The sequence below is a fragment of the Cannabis sativa genome, chromosome 1 (genome assembly GCF_029168945.1).
Source record: "Cannabis sativa cultivar Pink pepper isolate KNU-18-1 chromosome 1, ASM2916894v1, whole genome shotgun sequence".
Classification (NCBI taxonomy): Eukaryota; Viridiplantae; Streptophyta; class Magnoliopsida; order Rosales; family Cannabaceae; genus Cannabis; species Cannabis sativa.
Window position 1 is genome coordinate 31,787,319 of NC_083601.1, and position 18,657 is coordinate 31,805,975.

The 18,657-nt window shown below is 34.1% G+C and overlaps 2 protein-coding genes across 2 annotated transcripts; both read right to left on the reverse strand.

Annotated features, from left to right (window-relative positions):
* Positions 1-696: 696 nt before the first annotated feature.
* LOC115716723 (retrovirus-related Pol polyprotein from transposon RE2) lies at positions 697-4,161 on the reverse strand. The gene is made up of 3 exons (XM_061109002.1): positions 4,070-4,161; positions 1,248-3,740; positions 697-1,195 (listed from the first exon to the last, which is right to left on the reverse strand). Exons 2-3 carry the CDS (start codon positions 3,329-3,331, stop codon positions 697-699), a joined length of 2,583 nt encoding a protein of 860 aa, XP_060964985.1. The 5' UTR covers positions 3,332-3,740; positions 4,070-4,161.
* A 2,404-nt stretch (positions 4,162-6,565) lies between these two features.
* Positions 6,566-17,542, reverse strand: LOC115705999 (pullulanase 1, chloroplastic). Its single transcript, XM_030633493.2, has 28 exons — positions 16,910-17,542; positions 16,661-16,811; positions 16,505-16,557; positions 16,303-16,411; positions 15,939-16,075; positions 15,613-15,812; positions 15,375-15,524; positions 14,957-15,017; positions 14,126-14,246; positions 13,602-13,692; positions 13,424-13,517; positions 13,044-13,139; positions 12,754-12,894; positions 12,478-12,528; positions 12,323-12,393; positions 12,092-12,184; positions 11,447-11,537; positions 11,039-11,104; positions 10,203-10,259; positions 9,811-9,879; positions 8,705-8,761; positions 8,555-8,629; positions 8,354-8,442; positions 8,151-8,228; positions 7,817-7,955; positions 7,499-7,608; positions 7,303-7,402; positions 6,566-6,957 (listed from the first exon to the last, which is right to left on the reverse strand). Exons 1-28 carry the CDS (start codon positions 17,138-17,140, stop codon positions 6,847-6,849), a joined length of 2,892 nt encoding a protein of 963 aa, XP_030489353.2. The 5' UTR covers positions 17,141-17,542; the 3' UTR covers positions 6,566-6,846.
* Positions 17,543-18,657: the final 1,115 nt, after the last annotated feature.

Below are 18,657 nucleotides of genomic sequence, written 5' to 3' on the forward strand. Positions count from 1 at the left end.
GGAGGCGTGGACGCTGGAAGCTTCGCCGGAGATTCAGAGCTTGAAGACATCTTCCCAAGGAGCAGTGGCACATGAGGGTCGGCTGGCAAAGAAGATGATGGTGGGGAGGAGCCTCTTTGCACTCAAACCCTACCAAGTAAGGCCCAAGCCCAATTCCTTAAGACTTACTTCAGCTTTGGCCCACAAGAGTAAAATTAACCCAATAGGTCACTTTGATTTACTTAAATGGGAACCCACCCACTTTATTCCTATGTCTAGTTTAGTAAGTGAGGGTCATTTTGGGAACCAAACTCCTTTCTTTACTCCATCTTGGGCCCAGACATTCCAAAGTTTATATTGCTTTGACCAAGTTGTGGTCATGGCCCAACTAAACAAAGAAATGAGCCATTTTATTTTTAAAGGGGTGCAACTTTGGATGTCCTACCCAAAATGTTACAGTCACAATCATGAGACAAGAGATGGAGTTGACAGATTTAGGGAAAAATGTTTTTTCTGTATTATATTATTTCTGATATAAAACAGTATATATAACATGTACAATAAGTCTATAAAGAGAAACATATCAAATAATAAAGATACAATGAATCCCTAAACTAATTCCCTAAAAATATGGTACAATAAAAACAGAATTATTATTATACAGCTATACTGAATAATAATAATAATTTAGGAAAGCTGATTTTCCAACACTCCCCCTCAAGCTGGGCTAAAAATGTTCTCCATAGCCAGCTTGCTAGTCAGAAAATCAAATTGTTTTTTACACAATCCTTTTGTGAAAATATCCGCCACCTGATCTTCACTAGAAACATAAGGCATACACACTTGACCGCTCTCAATTTTCTCCTTAGTAAAATGCTTATCTACTTCAACATGCTTTGTGCGATCATGAAGTACAGGATTATGAGCAATTGCAATTGCTGCCTTGTTGTCACAATATAACTTCATAGGAGATGATTGTGATGACTTCAGCTCTTCAAGCAGCCTTTTTATCCAAATAATTTCACAAATTCCATGAGCGACAGATCTAAATTCAGCTTCAGCACTGCTTCTAGCTACCACACTTTGTTTCTTGCTTTGCCAAGTGACCAAATTACCTCCAACATATGAACAGTAGCCTGATGTAGATCTTCTATCTACAGTGCTTCCAGCCCAATCTGCATCAGTGTAGGCTTCAATCTCTAGATGCCCTCGAGGTCTAAACAAGAGGCCTTAGATACCTTAGAATCCTATAGATTGCATCAAAATGCCTTGAACCAGGTGAATGCATGAACTGACTTACCATACTCACTGAGAAAGCTATGTCAGGTCGTGTATGAGACAAATTAATCAGTCTCTCAACTAATCGTTGATAAAGCTCTTTGTCCTTCACACTTTTCAAGTCTTCAACAGCCTGTAGTTTAACATTAGGTTCACTAGGTGTTTCAGCAGGTTTGCAACCCATCATACCTGTCTCATTAAGTAAATCAAGCACATACTTACGCTGACTTACAAAAATGCCTTCTTTGGACCTTGCAAATTCCATTCCAAGGAAGTATTTCAAAGGACCCAAGTCTTTAATTTCGAATTCCTCACCAAATCTTCTTTTTAATCTCTCTTGTTCATCAATGTCATCCCCAGTTATCACAATATCATCTACATACACAATTAAAATAGCCACCTTTCCTTCCTCTGAATGTTTGTAGAACATAGTGTGATCTGCTTGACTTTGAGTGTAACCAAACCTCTTCAAAACCTTACCAAAGCGTTCAAACCAAGCTCTAGGGGACTGTTTAAGACCATACAAGGATTTCTTCAATTTACACACTTTTCCAACTCCAAACTTTTTTTCGAAACCTGGTGGGACACTCATATACACTTCCTCTTCAAGGTCTCCATTAAGAAAAGCATTCTTCACGTCTAACTGGTTCAAAGGCCAATTATAGTTAACTGCCAAAGATAGTAGAATCCGTATAGAATTAATTTTTGCAACAGGTGCAAAAGTCTCTTGATAATCTATTCTATAGGTTTGAGTAAAGCCTTTGGCCACAAGCCTCGCTTTAAACCTCTCAATACTTCCATCAACTTTAAATTTTACTGTGAACACCCGTTTACACCCTACAATCTTCTTGTCCCTCGGTAACATTACAATCTCCCAAGTCCCATTCTTTATCAAAGCATCCATCTCTTCATCCACTGCCAACTTCCATCTCGGTTCATCTAGTGCCTCCTGTATACTTCTAGGCACAACAAGTTCAGAAATATTAGTAATAAATGCTCTATAGTTATCTGATAGGTGATTGTACGAGATGTATTTGGCAATTGGATGCTTTGTACAAGCACGAGTTCCTTTTCTAAGAGCAATAGGAAGATCTAGAGTTTCAGATGTAGGGCTTGAAACAGATTGTGAAGACAAAATATTACTTGGAGACAGAGAAGATCTAGGAATAGAAGAAGAATTACTTGGGGTACTTGAAGAACCATTGTTCGGGGCTTCCATTTGGTCTTGTGCAGGGATGATTGGATGGTCTCTACTTCTTTCCCAGATGTTCTTCCTTGAATAAACCACAGGCTCAAGAACATTACGATTTTTAATCAATCGTAGCATTTCTGTTTCTGATAAACCAAGATCAGATTCGGATTCAATAGATGTAGGTTGAGTTTTCTCAAGAGAAACATCAAGAATAGTCTTAGGTAAAGGTTCAACAAGTTCCCAAAAATTTTGTACCACTGAATTCTCCCCCTGAACAAAATTCTTTGAGAAATAAGGACTATTTTCAGCAAAAGATACATCCATAGTAATATAGATGCGTTTAGAGATAGGATTAAAACATTTATATCCTTTTTTATTTGGAGGATAGCCTAAGAAAATACATTTTTCAGCTCTAGGATCTAACTTAGATCTAGACATTTTTGGAAGATGAACAAAAACAGTACTCCCAAAAATCTTCAATGGTAAATCTGAATTAATTCTAGAAGTAGGAAAGAATTTTTTGAAACATTTCAAAGGAGTAGTGTAATGTAAAACTTTAGTAGGCATTCTATTTATCAAATAAGATGCAGTAAGAACAGCGTCCCCCCATAAATATTTTGGAACATTCATATAAAACATCATGGCACGAGCTACTTCTAACAAGTGTTTATTCTTTCTTTCTGCTATTCCATTTTGTTCGGGAGTATCAGGACATGTAGATTGATGCAAAATACCTTTTTCTTTTAAAAAATTTCCCAAGATGTGATTAAAGTATTCTGTTCCATTATCAGTTCTTAAAATACTGATTTTTGTTTGAAACTGATTTTCAATCATTTTGTAAAAATCGGTAAAAATTTGTTCAACCTCAGACTTTTCCCTCATTAAATAAACCCAACAAAGACGAGTGTGGTCGTCTATAAAAGTAACAAACCATTTTTTCCCAGAATTAGTGGTAACCTTAGAAGGTCCCCAGACATCACTATGAAACAGATAAAACGGTTTTGAAGGATGATAAAAAGATTTAATGTAAGGTTTACGTTGGCTTTTGGCCAATAAACAACTTTCACATTGAAAAGACAAAGGATTTAAATAGTGCTGGAAACAAATGTTTTAAATAAGAAAAACTAGGATGGCCTAATCTATAATGCCAAACCATTATTTGATCATAAACAGAAAGAGAACTAATGCTACTAAATCCTTGAGCAATTTTATTTTCAGAAGCCTTATCTTCGAAATAATAGAGTCCATTAATCATCCTAGCACTGCCAATCGTCTTCCCCGAACTCTGGTCCTGAAAAACACAATGAGATTCATCGAAAACCACACAACAATTAGAATCTTTAGATAATTTGCTGACAGATAAGAGATTGCAAGTAAGTTTAGGAACATGGAGGACAGATTTAAGATCTATCCCCTTAGAAATCTTAATTAAACCTTTTCCTGCAATGGATGAGAAATTACCATCAGCTATTTTAACTTTTTGATCTCCTGAACAAGGTATATATGATTCAAAAAATTTAGAAGAATTTGTCATATGATCTGAAGCTCCAGAATCTATTATCCATGGGGTGGATGATTTTTGATAACAACTTAGAGCATTTATTTCTAATACTTTGTTACCTGCATATGCAATAGAGGCAGTAGGAATACCAGATGAGGACGAGGTAGTGTTCAGCAATGCATGAAGGTGATTCATCTGCTCCTTAGTGAAGTGGGCCGGACTCGCCTTCATGTGCAAAAGGGGTTCGACCTGCCTTTTCTCTCTCTGCCTTGCTTTTCCAGTTTGCTGGTTTGCCATGGATTCTCCAACAGGTCTCTCGAGTATGACGAGGTTTATTACAAAAATCACACCAAACACGTGGCTTCTCATCAGTTTTCTGCATGTATGGGGTGTTCTTGTTATATCCTGCGCCCATGGTGGCTAGCGCTGAACTCTCAACAATAGATGTAGGTGTCTTCTTTCCCAACATAACACTCCTTCGACTCTCCTCTCTTCTAACTTCAGCAAATACTTCACCAATTGGAGGTAGGGGCTGCCTTCCAATAATCCTCCCCCTCACCTCATCAAACTCAACATTGAGACCAGCCAGGAACTTATAGATTTGGGTTTTCTCAATCGTTTTCTTGTGGTGTTTGCCATCTTCTGCAGATTTCCACTCATAAGTATCGAAAAGATCTAAGTCTTGCCAGATTCTTTTCAAAGAATTAAAGTACTTTGTCACGCTGTCCTCCCCTTGCTTTATTTCTCCAAGTTTGATATTTAACCCGAAAATCTAAGATTGATTTTCAAGATCAGAATACATTTCAATAATGTTGTCCCATAGCTCCTTTGCTGTAGGATAGCACATATAATTGGAGCTAATCTCTTCTTCCATAGAGTTAACAAGCCAAGCCATCACCATAGAATTTTCAGCATCCCAAGTTTCATAGGTTGAATCAGTTTCCGCTAGAGCCTTCTTTTCACCAGTCAAATATCCCATTTTTCCTCGACCTTTCATATACATCTTCACCGATTGATACCATCTCAGAAAGTTTTCTCCATTCAAGCGAATAGTAGTGATCTGGACAGAGTGAGACTCGGTAGATTTGGTAGAAAGAACAGTGGAATTGGTTGGGATGGGGTTGTTTTTGGTTATACCTGACTCAGAATCTGACATGATGCAAGTAGGACAGAGGTGATTAGGGTTAGGGGTGCGATTAGGGTTTTTTTTTTCTTTTTTTTCTGGCACTGATACCAAGTTGACAGATTTAGGGAAAAATGTTTTTTCTGTATTATATTATTTCTGATATAAAGCAGTATATATAACATGTACAATAAGTCTATAAAGAGAAACATAACAAATAATAAAGATACAATGAATCCCTAAACTAATTCCCTAAAAATATGGTACAATAAAAACAGAATTATTATTATACAGCTATACTGAATAATAATAATAATTTAGGAAAGCTGATTTTCCAACAGATGGGAAAGAACACTTGAAAGTGACTTTTTTGCTCATAAATGGTGAAGGTTGTCATGTTATTGGAGGCAAAAATAAAATACCTTTGGTGGATGAGAAGTTTAACCTTGGTGCTTTACTAGTGCCATTCAAGCATTGGGTTTTTGATAGAGGACGCCAAACACTACTCCAGCCAGCTAAGGGTGCATCAAAGACATGTCAAAATACGACATTACTAACTTGGTTCTTTGACAGAGGTCGCATACAACATAGGGCTCTAGACTTGAGTGAATTAATCAATTACCTTGAAGACAAGGTGAATTTCGGGCGACCGGTAATGTTAGGCCTTGGGATTAGTATGGTGGGCTAGCATATATTAAATAAAAGGGTAATTGAATCCTTGTATTGAGGGTAGTGTTCTGGAGGGAATAGAATAGTATATATAGAATATTAAGGAGAATTGAGTGGTATGCAATGTATTGAGTAAATCTCTAGTTGCTTCAAAGTAGGGGTGTTCACAAAGTATCCGATCCAATCCAATCCGCACGATCCAATCCAATTCAATCCGCAAAATGCGGATATCCGCACTTGTGCGGATTGGATTGGATTGAAAAATCCAAAATCCGCACTTGTGCGGATTGGATGTTGTTTGACCTAAAAAAGTAACCGATCCAATCCAATCCGCACTTAATTATATATATTTTTAAAAATTATAATATATAATATATATTAATCAAAACAAGACACAAACTTCTAATTTCCTAATCATTTTTGGTAATATATTAAGTTGGTGCATTTTATTTATTTTATAATAAAAAACACAAGAAAAATAATTCTTATTCACATAGACACATACACATAAATTTAAATATATGTATACTAGCTTGTTTATTTTAGTAAGAGAGATATATATATATATATATATATTTTAGTGTAAATCTAAGGATAAGTAAATATATATTTTTATATAAATATATATATATATGTATATTGATTTGATTTGTATATAAATAGAGATAGAAATAGATTATTATTAGAGATTAAGAAACAATAGTCTTTTTTTAATTTTTTTTTTTATGAAATATTAAATAATTTATTATTAAAAAAATAACCGATCCAATCCGCACCATTGCGGATCGGATTGGATTGGATTTAAACTCTTATGCGGATCGGATTGGATCCAAAATATGAAATCCGCACTTAGTGCGGATTGGATGTTGTTTGAGCAAAAAAGTGCGAATTGGATCGGATGAACACCCCTACTTCAAAGGGGCCTAAGGGCTCCCTTACTTTGTAATTGAGTTTCTCATACTTTCAATACACATTTTCTATTATTTTGCTATTGTTCTACTCCTATTATTGCTACTGTTTTGTTGTGTTCTTGAGCAGAAGATCTCGGGTCTTATCAGGGTGCTCAAATTATTGCCTTAGACAAGTTTCAAAACAAAAGAGTACTCAAAATTTCCGAGGTTCAACAAAGACAGATGTTCTTCTTGAGGGGACAACGAAGCATCCTCTGGACTCTTCATAAGTAGAAGCCTTGATTACTTCATCAGTGGACATCAACTGCAGCATATTTTCATATGAAAAAAAAATACATAAATATAGCAGAAACTGTCAATGAGTCACTCAAAATGGTCATAAAATAGTGTTCTATGATCATTAGACAAAAATAGCTTTAAATCAAACTACAATTCTTTGAACTTCTATAGATTTCAATAATTTAAAATTGCAACCATTTACTATGACTTCATTTTAAGGTTCCATGGTTTAATCAACATTCAAACTACTCTTATATAGGCAACTCAAAATAGGAGAACCACAAGTTTCAGAATATAACATAACAATTGGGCCCAAAAAGCAATATCACTAGCTCATTCTAGTTTTGTTTAAGAAAAAAAACTGATTTACCTGTACGGGATGTAATTCAAAATGTTTAGCTCTTAGCGCTGGACTGGTGAATGACACCTCAGTCGGACGTGCATTGATCACGACCACAATATATGAGTAGCTGAGACCCAAAAAAGAAAAAGACAATTGCAGCATTATAACTCTAAATCCTAAAGTTAACGTCTGGTAAAACGACTGAAAACTCAATTTTACTCACATTGGATCTAGTTGAGATAACCCATGTTGACTTTCATGACCATCTTCGATGCTCATTACTATGACCCCAGGAATAGAGGATGGACCAGTGTTGTGGAAGCGTACTCGCTCCTAAAAACATTAGATAGATATTATAATGTGTAAATTGACATTGCCTTAATATCTTACCAAACACCTTACATTTTCTTAGTGGAAAACCCAACCATAAAAGATACCATGAAGTTTGGAAGGAAACCAAAAAAGATACTATGAAGACAAGAATGGGATAAATTGTTATTCAAAATTTATCAATTCCAAACATTATAACCACGGTTCTCACCTGGATAGCAGTGGCTGTCCTCAGACGAAATAGCGGTGAAGAGTACCTAATACGTAACAAATTTGAGAAATTCTCCACAGCAACGAGGATGTGACTTCTCTGAGGTTTGAATGATGGATCTGCCAATCTAGGTTTAATTCTGAAAATAGATACAAGTCTCAGATTAAAATCAACAGATATAACTTATGTATGTATTTATCTGAAAGGGTCCTCTGAAGTTGAAGTAAATATAGTGGATACAGTAATAAATATCAGAAGTCATGCCTTCAGTTATTATAATAATCATCTTTCTTTTAGGAAATGAAATTATTATGTAGAATATATGAGTGCTTACAGTGGCCAGCTTTTCTCGTTCTTCTGTTTTGGAGGAAGCCCAACTCCCCAGTTGTTGGAGTTGTATGTAAAGTCGAGCCTGAGCACAAAAATCAATAAACATCCAATCTAAAGTAGATAAAGAATGCTAATATAAAAAATGAATATTCCTATTTATGGGATCGAAAACTAGAGAGAGTAACTGAATAAGAATAAACAATGGACCTGTTAAACCAATCACCAGAGTTGTATGAATCACGATCCATTGATTTTGAGCGGAGCAACTCATCACCTGCGTGGAAAAATGGTATTCCCTGTACAATAAAATTCTTAGGATACTTCTTTAGGTAAAAATTTTACTATAATTGCTGTAACTGAAGATAATGAAGATTTAAGTAAAATGTTCTCAGCAATAGTAGTTAAAACCTGTGACAGTGCTATTATACTTGTTGCCAAATGATTTATCCAGCATCTCTCGTTGACAGAGATTTCCATTGGAGTCTACATATAAACAACTGTGGTTAGAGACAAAGTACATGTATAAAAACAAAGCAGTAATAAATAGAATGATTGTACCTTCAGGCTGATAATGTCAAAGAGTGTCTCATTGTCATGAGCAGAAACATAATTAACCTGGAAGTTACAAGCAGACCATTAGAGTCTAAATTATTCCTTACTGGAGGAAGTAATCAAAAACTAGCACCAGAACATGTAGCATCAAAAGGAACATTAATGCAAGATTAATGCTTGATTCAGAATTCAAGATTCCTGCAAGGCATATGTTATTATATGTTCCGTCCTTGATCATTTTTTCCCCTAATACATATACATTCCTGATCCAAGTCTCCTATAATTGACCATACAAAGTGGATAGAACTAATTTCTGTAGGTTAGCTGAAATGCTTTGCAGAAACTTTATTTAATTGATGGATAAAATTACAAATCACAAGATTTCAAGAGGCTTGTTCTCTCCTATTCTAATCTATACGAGAGGATTGGGGCTCTCCACAATGAGTCTCAACTCTTATCAATTTTCTCCATGTCCTTTCTATGAGACCCTCTCCCCTTGTATACTTCAAGGTGTCCTAAAATAATTGCCACATCAGCCCCTAGGACTAATACAACTCAGCCACCAATATACATCAGCATTTATTTAAAATTTAAGAGAGTTAACAGCTAAACCTATAGTTTAAATTAATCTGGTGGCTTATCAGATTTCCAGCTCCCCACGAAAAATAAATAATAATAATTAAAGTGCATTGCCACTATAAGATTTTTTTTAATTAATCTGCTCATAGCAAAAGAAAGAGAAAATAAGAAAAAATATCTACATTATTTTTTTACACATACATTAAGGAAGAGTGTCAACAATTCAGCTAAATGAACATAGCAAAAGTACTAAGATTACGTCATCTAATTTCATTAAGTGTATGTTTCATCAAAAAAAAAAAGTCCTTAAAATAAATGTCCCAGAAATAATTTCTAACCTCGGACCTCCTATAATATTTCCTTGTATGGTGCATTAGGTGTGGTTAATGCCAACCAAATCAGCAGAAAAAAGAAAATGAAAAAGGCTCATAATGAAAAACAGGATTTTCCTTTTTCCTTTTTTTGTCAGGTAAAAAACAGGATTTAAGTAAATGCAAACTGCTGATGCAAGTGGTGAGGGAGTCAATCCTTACAGTTTCTGTGGGGTTTGAGGCAAATCCAACAGGGGCACTCCCATGAGTTAATACTTCAGATCCTTTTACCTATGGAATCCATTGAACATCGAGTCAAGACAATATTTTTGGATTTAACAATAATAATTACAAAACAGAATAATGACAGTACAAAATGCAGTATAAGATCAGTATAATTTGAAAGCTTACTTTGTTATGCAATAGAATTGCTTATGTACGAAACTTAGATATCAAAACCTTACAGCTACTACTACTACTAATAATAATATTATTAGAATTAATAATAGTAATAAGCAATTAACTAAAGCTATGGAAATTGTTCATTTGTCTGCAAGCAAATATATCACAATATAACATGTAAGCAAATATTTGAGAAGTACTGTATTACCTACCTCTTTCCCTAAACAATTTGTTAGCACAAAGTCCCTCAAATTGGCAGCCATCCCAACCTGAACAGTGAGAAACTTTGATTAGCGAAAAATCCTTAAAAATGATATCAAAGCTTTTTTAAATTAATATCAAAGTTGAAAGCATTAGTCTGACATTAAATAAAATAAATTATGTGGCGCAGTTATAATAATAGTTCATATATATTTACAAAACTTGTCCTCCCACTGACTGTTAAAATTTTGAAACTCTAGCATATTACTAAGCATATCTCAATGAGGAGTCAAATCTCATACATAATGACGGTGAAAAAACTCCAGCATATTTCTAGGTTGGTCCCCATGAAAATGGAACCTCAAACCTCAAAGAAGATGATTAAACTTTATTATATTTTCTAAGTCTATCATCATATCAATATTCAATATATCTAGCTCAGCTATAGGCAAAAAAGAATAGGTTTGGGACAACAGCAAAAGCATGCCCACATGCAATACTGATACCAATATGTGTGTGTGTGTTGATAGTATATGCATTAATCAGGAGGTAGGATTGGGTAAAATTGACAGGAGGTAGGTAGGAGGTAGGATTTAATATTGTAGCCAATGCCATACCATATCCTAAACCCAAATAGTTGGGTATTACTCACTGTATCAAAGTAGTATATCCAGATATATATATATATATATATATATATATATAGTTAAATGTGTAAAATTGTCAGCCTTACTTAGATTGTTCCTTTTGAAGAAATGTGTATCTTTATTTAGCATGTATTTCATGGAGAAACTAGTGAATTACTAATAAAGTAATTTTCAAGAAATTATGCATCAATATGTTAAACCTGAATGTGATCCTTTGAAGCTGCAAGCATTTCTCCAGCAGCTGTGCCATGGTCATGATCATTAGGCTGCGAGAGAAGAACAAAGTAAGTAGCTACCATAGTTATAACAATAACATTTCAAACATCATGATAAAAGTAATAGTAATAATACTTTGTTATACAAAATTTTGGTCATCTATTAGTAATAATTATGATTAAAAGCTCAACATAAACATGATTAGATAGATTGCTGCAAATAAAATATTGCCTTTATAATACAAACACTGGTATGAAATTTATCAAAATATCACCGCTTAAGGAGCTGGCAACTTAAGAAACTAATCTCTGTTTAAAAAAAAAATGGTTGTCATGCTGATGCAAGTAATGAAGAAATATGATGATATACTTTCTAAAGTAAAATAAATTTACCTGCAATAGTAAGCCAGTGACAAATCCTTGTTGAAGAGGATGACCAAATGGAGATCCACCGAGGATTGCATCCCGAATTCGATCATTGAAACTAAGATGAATTTCAGTTATTTGTGAAAGTTAGATAGAGATAAGGGAAAAAATTGATTCTAGACACTACAAACAGTGGCAAAAATAATAACATTTACTAAAAGTCTAAAGTCCTCATAAAAGTGTCCGCACACACACACACACACACCATAAAATAGCTCATTTTCCTGGATAGCTATTAAATGCCGACACTTTTATGTGTGTGTCATGTATGTGTGCAAATACAAACTATCCTCAGTTTTACATTGGACAATCTGGTCCTTGAGATTTATCTTTTCACAATGTGATCCACAAATTTAAGACTTCCGGCAATCAAGTGCCCAATTCGTTAGTGACTTTAAAAATATTGCAGAGTGCTCACGCAGCAGTCATATTGGCCCTTCTTTTAAGGACAATTTCAATATTGCTCAAGCTATTTGGCTTGAAGGGAAAAATAGCTTTTAAAATTTAAATTTAACTACTATTGTATTTTGTCCAAAATATGCTTTAAAACATATGGGAACTGGGAACAGAAAAGTAAGTTAAACAAATTATCATTTATATAACAAAGAATACCTCCCTATCCCAGTTCCAGAAAGATTAACTTGTGATGCGTTTACCCCGCGTCCATTCCTAGCAACTTCACCAAAGTCCCATCCTTCTCCATATCTTCGAAAAGTGAAACAGAAATTTTATAAAATTATCACTTAAATAACTAGTTCATTAGAAGTAAAAGGAAAAAAAACTTAAAAGCAATAAAAAGAAAAACTACTGGATGAAAAAGTTAAGTGACCAAGCAAAACCTACATATAGACACTGGAACCATCAACGCCATTCTTTTCCTTTGTTAGGCTGGAAATCGCATCTTTTGCTTTCATCTAAGGAAAGTTTATAATCTTTATTTTCTTTGTAATTTATAATCATAGATATGCACCTTATTGAATTGGTCAACAAGTGCTTACCATTGTTCTTTTCATTATATGACCCATAAGGTCAAACCGAAATCCATCAACCTGAAATAGAACATTACTGTGATTAATCTCAACGACTTAGAACCTCCAAAAAAACCTAGAAGCAAAGGTGTAATGATGGATAGAAATCATAAGCCTGTTTTAAGTTCAGTTTGCTCTATAACATATACCATATTATAGAGGAATACATACGGGAAAGCTTTTTATGTGAGTAAGAGAGGCAGCTTTTAAAGAATATAATGTATCATTCTGTAATATAGGAATCACCTTGTAATTGACAACCCAGTGAAGAAGATCATCAATAATCAAACGCTCAACCATAAAATGCTCACTTGCAGTGTTGTTTACACATGTACTGTTCTCAATAAATCCATCAGTGTTTCTTCTCAAATAGTAACCTGGAACAATCTGTAACAAAAGTCCATGTCACAACAGAAGACTACATATCTTCAACATGGAAGAATACTAATATACATGGTAGAACACTACAATCATTAAGTAACTATACTTTTTCAGCATGCACAATGGGTCAGAGAGAATTTATAGCAAAATACGACCTTATCAAGAACAGAATTTTCATCATAGGGCCCACTTGCATGTAAATGATTATAGACAACATCGAGTACAACCCGTAGGCCAATATGATTAAGTGCCTGCAAATAAAAGATATTGTTTTTATCAGTAAAAATCAAATGAGTAGATGCCAATGGATAATATGCAAACATGGGCCATGAAAGCAGAATACTAGACAAGGTGAGACCAAAGAGAGATTCACTCTTAATAGTAACTGTTTGATTACAAAAGACAAGAGGGAAAATGACTACAGTGAACGAGGGTTCAAAAATTTCATTCTAAACATTTCCTTCTCAGTTTTTCTGAGAGTGAAGGAAGAAGGTCAGTTTAGTTGGCCATTTCAATAAAGACATAATATCCTGACCTTAACCATCCTTCTAAACTCAATTATGCGGCATGACCCATTTGGATTACTTGCATAACTTCCTTTAGGGACTCCCCAAAGAACAGGATTGTACCTTCATAAGAGAAGAAATTAATTCATTTAGAAACACAAAGCATCTAAACCAGATCACAATATCCAATAGAAGTCAGAAGCATACCCCCAGTTATAGCCATCACTATTTTGTATAGCTGTTATTAGAGCTTGTTGCTCAGCAGAATCTGGGGAAAACTTTTCAAGTATCTCAGTGTCTGCAGAAGGGCAAAAGCACATAAATCATGAGTCATTTATATTAATGCTGCCACCTGCACAATAATTGTGTGAATCTGACCCCAGTCACACTCAAATTAAGACCTGATCTGCATGAAAAAGTTATGGCAATTTTGGATGGCAAATGTCAATAACAGTGGACCTCTTGTAACCTTTTAGATTAAAAATAGTACCCTCATTTTAATATAAATAGGCAACCAAAAAACAAAAATAATTACACGAAACTAAAATTCACAATAAGGTTCCTTCTCTAAAATATTTAATTTAAAATATTAAACTTTTTTTACTGTATTTTTTAAATTTTAACCATAAACATTTACCAGACTTGAAGTCTTGATCAGCCAACCATTCGAGTGAACCCCAAGTGGCAGAAAACTTGTTCTTAAATTTGACCTAAGTAAGAAATATACATACCAACAGACTTCCACTTCTCTTTCTCATCATCAACATCAGCAAACTGGAAGGCTGGCAGTAAATGGACATGAGTAAGACCAGCATCTGACAATTTCTTTAAATGACGGATACCTGCAGAATCCTTCAAGTAGTATATGTTCACTGGTAAATAATATACACTCACAACATTAATGTTTTGAGAATTCATCACATAAAGCTTGGCTATAGTACTAATGAATGTAATCACGAATATGCACAGTACATTGTGATTTGTCATCATACAAAATTTAAAGGTACCATTTAAGCATGTATATATCACAATTCACAATGGAGAGAAAGTTCAGATTTTTTAAAGAGATATCAAAATAACATAATTTAAAGCCCAACGTATTCAGATATTACTTCAAGCAGAATTTGTGTAATTTATGATTTTAGGTGCATTAATATGCTTGAAGCTTAGCTTTTGGGGCAATCAGTAACCTAGATTAAATGACGACATATCTGATCTTAGCCATCCTTGCATATCATAGAGTTTTCATCATGTATGTCTAATGGGGAAGAATTTATGTGTATGAAAGTGTGTTATGGGTACAGATGCATTGGTCAGGTCCTAAGACATCCAACCTTGTAACAAGCCCTGCTAACATTTCATGTTACCAATAATTCCAAGTTCAAAATAACATAACCAATGACCTATTGCAATCTTCAACACCCCCAGTGACAAAACAACACACATTATAGCTTTTAATCTTAATTTTGCATAATGCTCTATCAAGAGACAGAAAGGTAGATAAAATTTAGTCATCTTAAGAAGTAAGAACACATAAATAATCAAGGGGAAGCCACAAATACCTGCAAAGTGAAAGCCAAATAGCCACCTCGGAATTCATTATCTACAGTGAGGTCACTGGCACTGCAGTATATTAAAACAAAGACAGTTAGGTGGACTCAAAATGCCAAAATAATTTTACATGTCACTTTAAGCCTGTTTTCAGCAAAAAAGCTTAAGTAGAATTTCAGGAAGTTTCATGTTCTCCTTATATTATGAGAAAGGTGTGCCTCCCAATTAGCAGTATAAAATAATTAGTTAAGAAAAAAAGACCTCCATAATCTAACCCTGTAGACATGAAATTTCAAATTATGAAGCCGATTTCTAGTCTATCTTTGACTATATGGATTCATATTCTTTTATGCTTCTTTTGAGAAATTAAGTTCAAGCAATAACGATTCAAGGTGCAGTTTACAGAAAAGTGATGGCTTGATTAGTTACCTGAAATCCCTTACATGCAATTCATATATACTTGTGTCTGAAAAAGAGAGTAAGTCAGGTTTTTCAAGAGCCAACTTCTCCCATCCATCAGGTTTTAGAGTATCAGAATCAAGATCTACAAACAGTGTCCGGCCACCATTTGCTGAGAGCCTGTCATTACAAGAAATTGTTTTTCCTATTAAAGGTTCTTAAATATATTTTTGGAAACTTTTCAATAGGAGACAATCAGCATACATACCCTCTAGCATAGGGATCATTTGCATGGCATTTTACAATTTGCAAGGTGCTAGGATGGTAAACAGACACTTCGTACACATAATAGCATCCATCCCAACTCTTCGGTCCTTTGGTACTCCAAACACCCTTAGTCTCCTCAAGCTGGACTATCTCTAGAGGACTTCCACCTGACGAATCCTTATAAATGCAAGCCCGCACTGCCTATACTAATGCAGAAGTAAATTGAGTAGAAATGAAGATGTAGCAAGACCAATATAACACATTTAATCAGATCAAGAGAAGCAAGTACGAATAGACATTGAAATAATATTTCCAGAAGTGGCATACTTGAGCAGTAGGTGCCCATAGAAAAAGTGCTATAGCTTCAGTTGAATAAACTGCTCCTAGGGGACCACTGTACGAGAACAATTCATCCAGGATGCCAGGTAACTGCAAACCAGTAATGTTGCTGCATTTTCCAACATCTACATAACAAAAACCAACATGTAAGCAAAGAACCAACTAATCATACTAGATGTCATTAGCATACAAATTAAAATTGAAGCTATTTCCTATCAGTCCTACAATGCAAATGCAGTACTGGATGAGTCATCATTAGTCTCCTTGCTTATCATAGGTCTTCCTCAACATATTCACCATATACTAATAACTCAAGAAAAAGGCACAACAACGTTAACAACTATTTTCTTACCATCAAAAGCAGCAACAGCTAATTGGCACTTGAGCAAGACTTTTGCATCTAAGCTAGGAGGCACCTTAAAAGCTCTGTAGTCTTTAATATGAGGAAACTTTTCCATCACCTAAAAACATCAATTTTCAAGAACAAAAAAAAAATTAAACTTCTCAAGAAGCTGCAGATTACATCAAATTACCTATTAGAATATTTTTCATACATTTTGAGGGAGCCCATGGGTATCTTCTTCAAGTTTAAACTTCACATCATGCCCTGTTACAAAATGTAAACAACATTCTAAATCACTTTGTTCACCTAAATTAAAGCAATCGACAGTCCTGAACTAAATATACATAAACGGAAGCAGACACCATACCTTGAATACCATAATCACCGTCTGTAATTGACAAAGAAGCTGTTTCGCTGGCAAATAAGTATAAGCTGCCATTGATTCCAACATCCACATCCCAGGCGATAATAGATTCACTCACCCAATAAGCTCTTGAATACATAAGACTGTCCTTCAACTGTTCCCAAAACCATCCAAAACACAAATGTTCACCAATTTTCATGCGATGCAAATGTAATGAATTTGAGAAAGAGATAGAAAGGAGCAAAGGTAAACCTGAGAGGTTACAGGAGATGATGAAAGAGCGGAGCAGCGGAGGAGAGGTATTGATTTGGATGGAAATAAACGATGTCGTTGAGAAGACAACGTGGTCGTCGTCGTGGTCGTTGGGACTGGGAGCCGTAGCGGGAAATGGGGTTGAAGATGATGAGTGTGGGAAGTTATGGACGTTAGAGAAGTTGGAGTGGGAAGATGATGAAGAAAGGGCGATGAGCGAAGAAGTAGCATTTTGGCCAAGCTTTGAGTTTGAGACAAATCTTTCTTTTATTATATACTAAATAAATAAATAGTGATCGCTTGAAAAAAGGCAGTGAGATATGTTTGGACACCATTGTCACGTGAAAACTTTATTAACCCTCAAATCACCTTCTTCAAAAAAAAAAATCAGAAAAGCTCTGTAGCAGTTAAAATTCCTTTCTATTTTCATGGCTGCAAGTTATATTTTCACCATTTTTCTTCATTCTTCTTCGCTTTCTACTTTCTTCTCCTAGTTGTGGAGTAGTAGATTTGTTATCATTATCCTCAATTCTATTTCTCTCTCAAATCAGTGACATATTATTTATACCTAGTTTTTTCTTTGTGCACTTCAATTTTCTACGAGTCTAACTTTTCTTTTTTACCGCCAATTATAAACTATTTTTTAGATCCAAGCAACATTCCAGAACAAAATTAAAAAGCCGACTGAGGAAAAGAATGAAAGATTGGGGAAAGTTTGATGGAATGGAATTTTCCAATTTGCATGATAGAAACGAAAATAAAGCTTCAGTATTCAGACTAGAAAGATTCTTTTTTCTTTTTGAGAAAAGACAAGACTAGAAAGATTCTGAGATATAGTTTCCTCTACTATTTAATTTCAATGCTAATGAGGGACTTTTTTTTTTTTTTGGAAATGAGATCGACTTTTTTGGACTTCTCCAATGGGACATTAAAATCTCAAAAATAGTAGAATTTTAACTCAAAACTAATCCAATGGAAGAGCGTTTGGTACGGGGTGTTCGATTATAGGGAATATTACGAAGGAGAATATGATTATAGGGAAATAGGTAAACTGTGTTGGGTTGTATAGGGTAATATGTAATCATATTGCTGTTAATTAAATTAGATTGAGTACAGGAATCTTATATATTATTTTAGAAAATAAAAATAAAAATATTTTTTATATATTTATTTAATGTTAATTATATATAAAAATAAAATAATTATTTATTAATTATGAAGCATTAAATTGGAGAATTACCCCATATACTATTTTTTTAACTTTTTTTTTCAAATTTACGGTTTAGATTTTTAAAGTGATTACAGCAAAGACTGTATATATGATGTGAAGATAGTACTATATTGGAGAAGTATATCTACTGCAACCTCAAATTTTGTGTAAAATTATAACATATTTAGAGCAACTCCAACGATCCTTCAAATTTGAGGTTGCAGTAGATATACTTCTCCAATATAGCACTATCTTCACATCATATATAAAATAACTCCAACAAAAATAAGAGATTTTTTTTATTAGATAAAGAAATTAAGCATAAAAATTCAAATTCTCTTAATATTGCCCATTATTTTTTAATACAAGTTTGTTTAAATTAATAAAATAAATTATTACGTGGCGTTTGGTAACACTTTTTTAATCAGTTTTTTGTTTTTAAAATTAAAAAAGTAAAAATATTTTTCAAAATCATGTTCTATAAAACTGTTTTTGTTTTTCAATTTTTTAATTGAGAATCAAAATTTTAAAAACAAAA

Coding starts and splice junctions, on each gene's coding strand:
- LOC115716723 (XM_061109002.1), bottom strand. CDS start 3,331: ATGAGGGAAAAGTCTGAGGTTGAACAAATTTTTACCGATTTTTACAAA. Junction 1,196..1,247: donor ATGCATTCACCTGGTTCAAG/GCATTTTGATGC, acceptor CCTCTTGTTTAG/ACCTCGAGGGCATCTAGAGA.
- LOC115705999 (XM_030633493.2), bottom strand. CDS start 17,140: ATGCTACTTCTTCGCTCATCGCCCTTTCTTCATCATCTTCCCACTCCA. Junction 14,247..14,956: donor ATTTGGCTTTCACTTTGCAG/GTATTTGTGGCT, acceptor TACTACTTGAAG/GATTCTGCAGGTATCCGTCA. Junction 8,762..9,810: donor CCTCAAACCCCACAGAAACT/GTAAGGATTGAC, acceptor TGTAACTTCCAG/GTTAATTATGTTTCTGCTCA.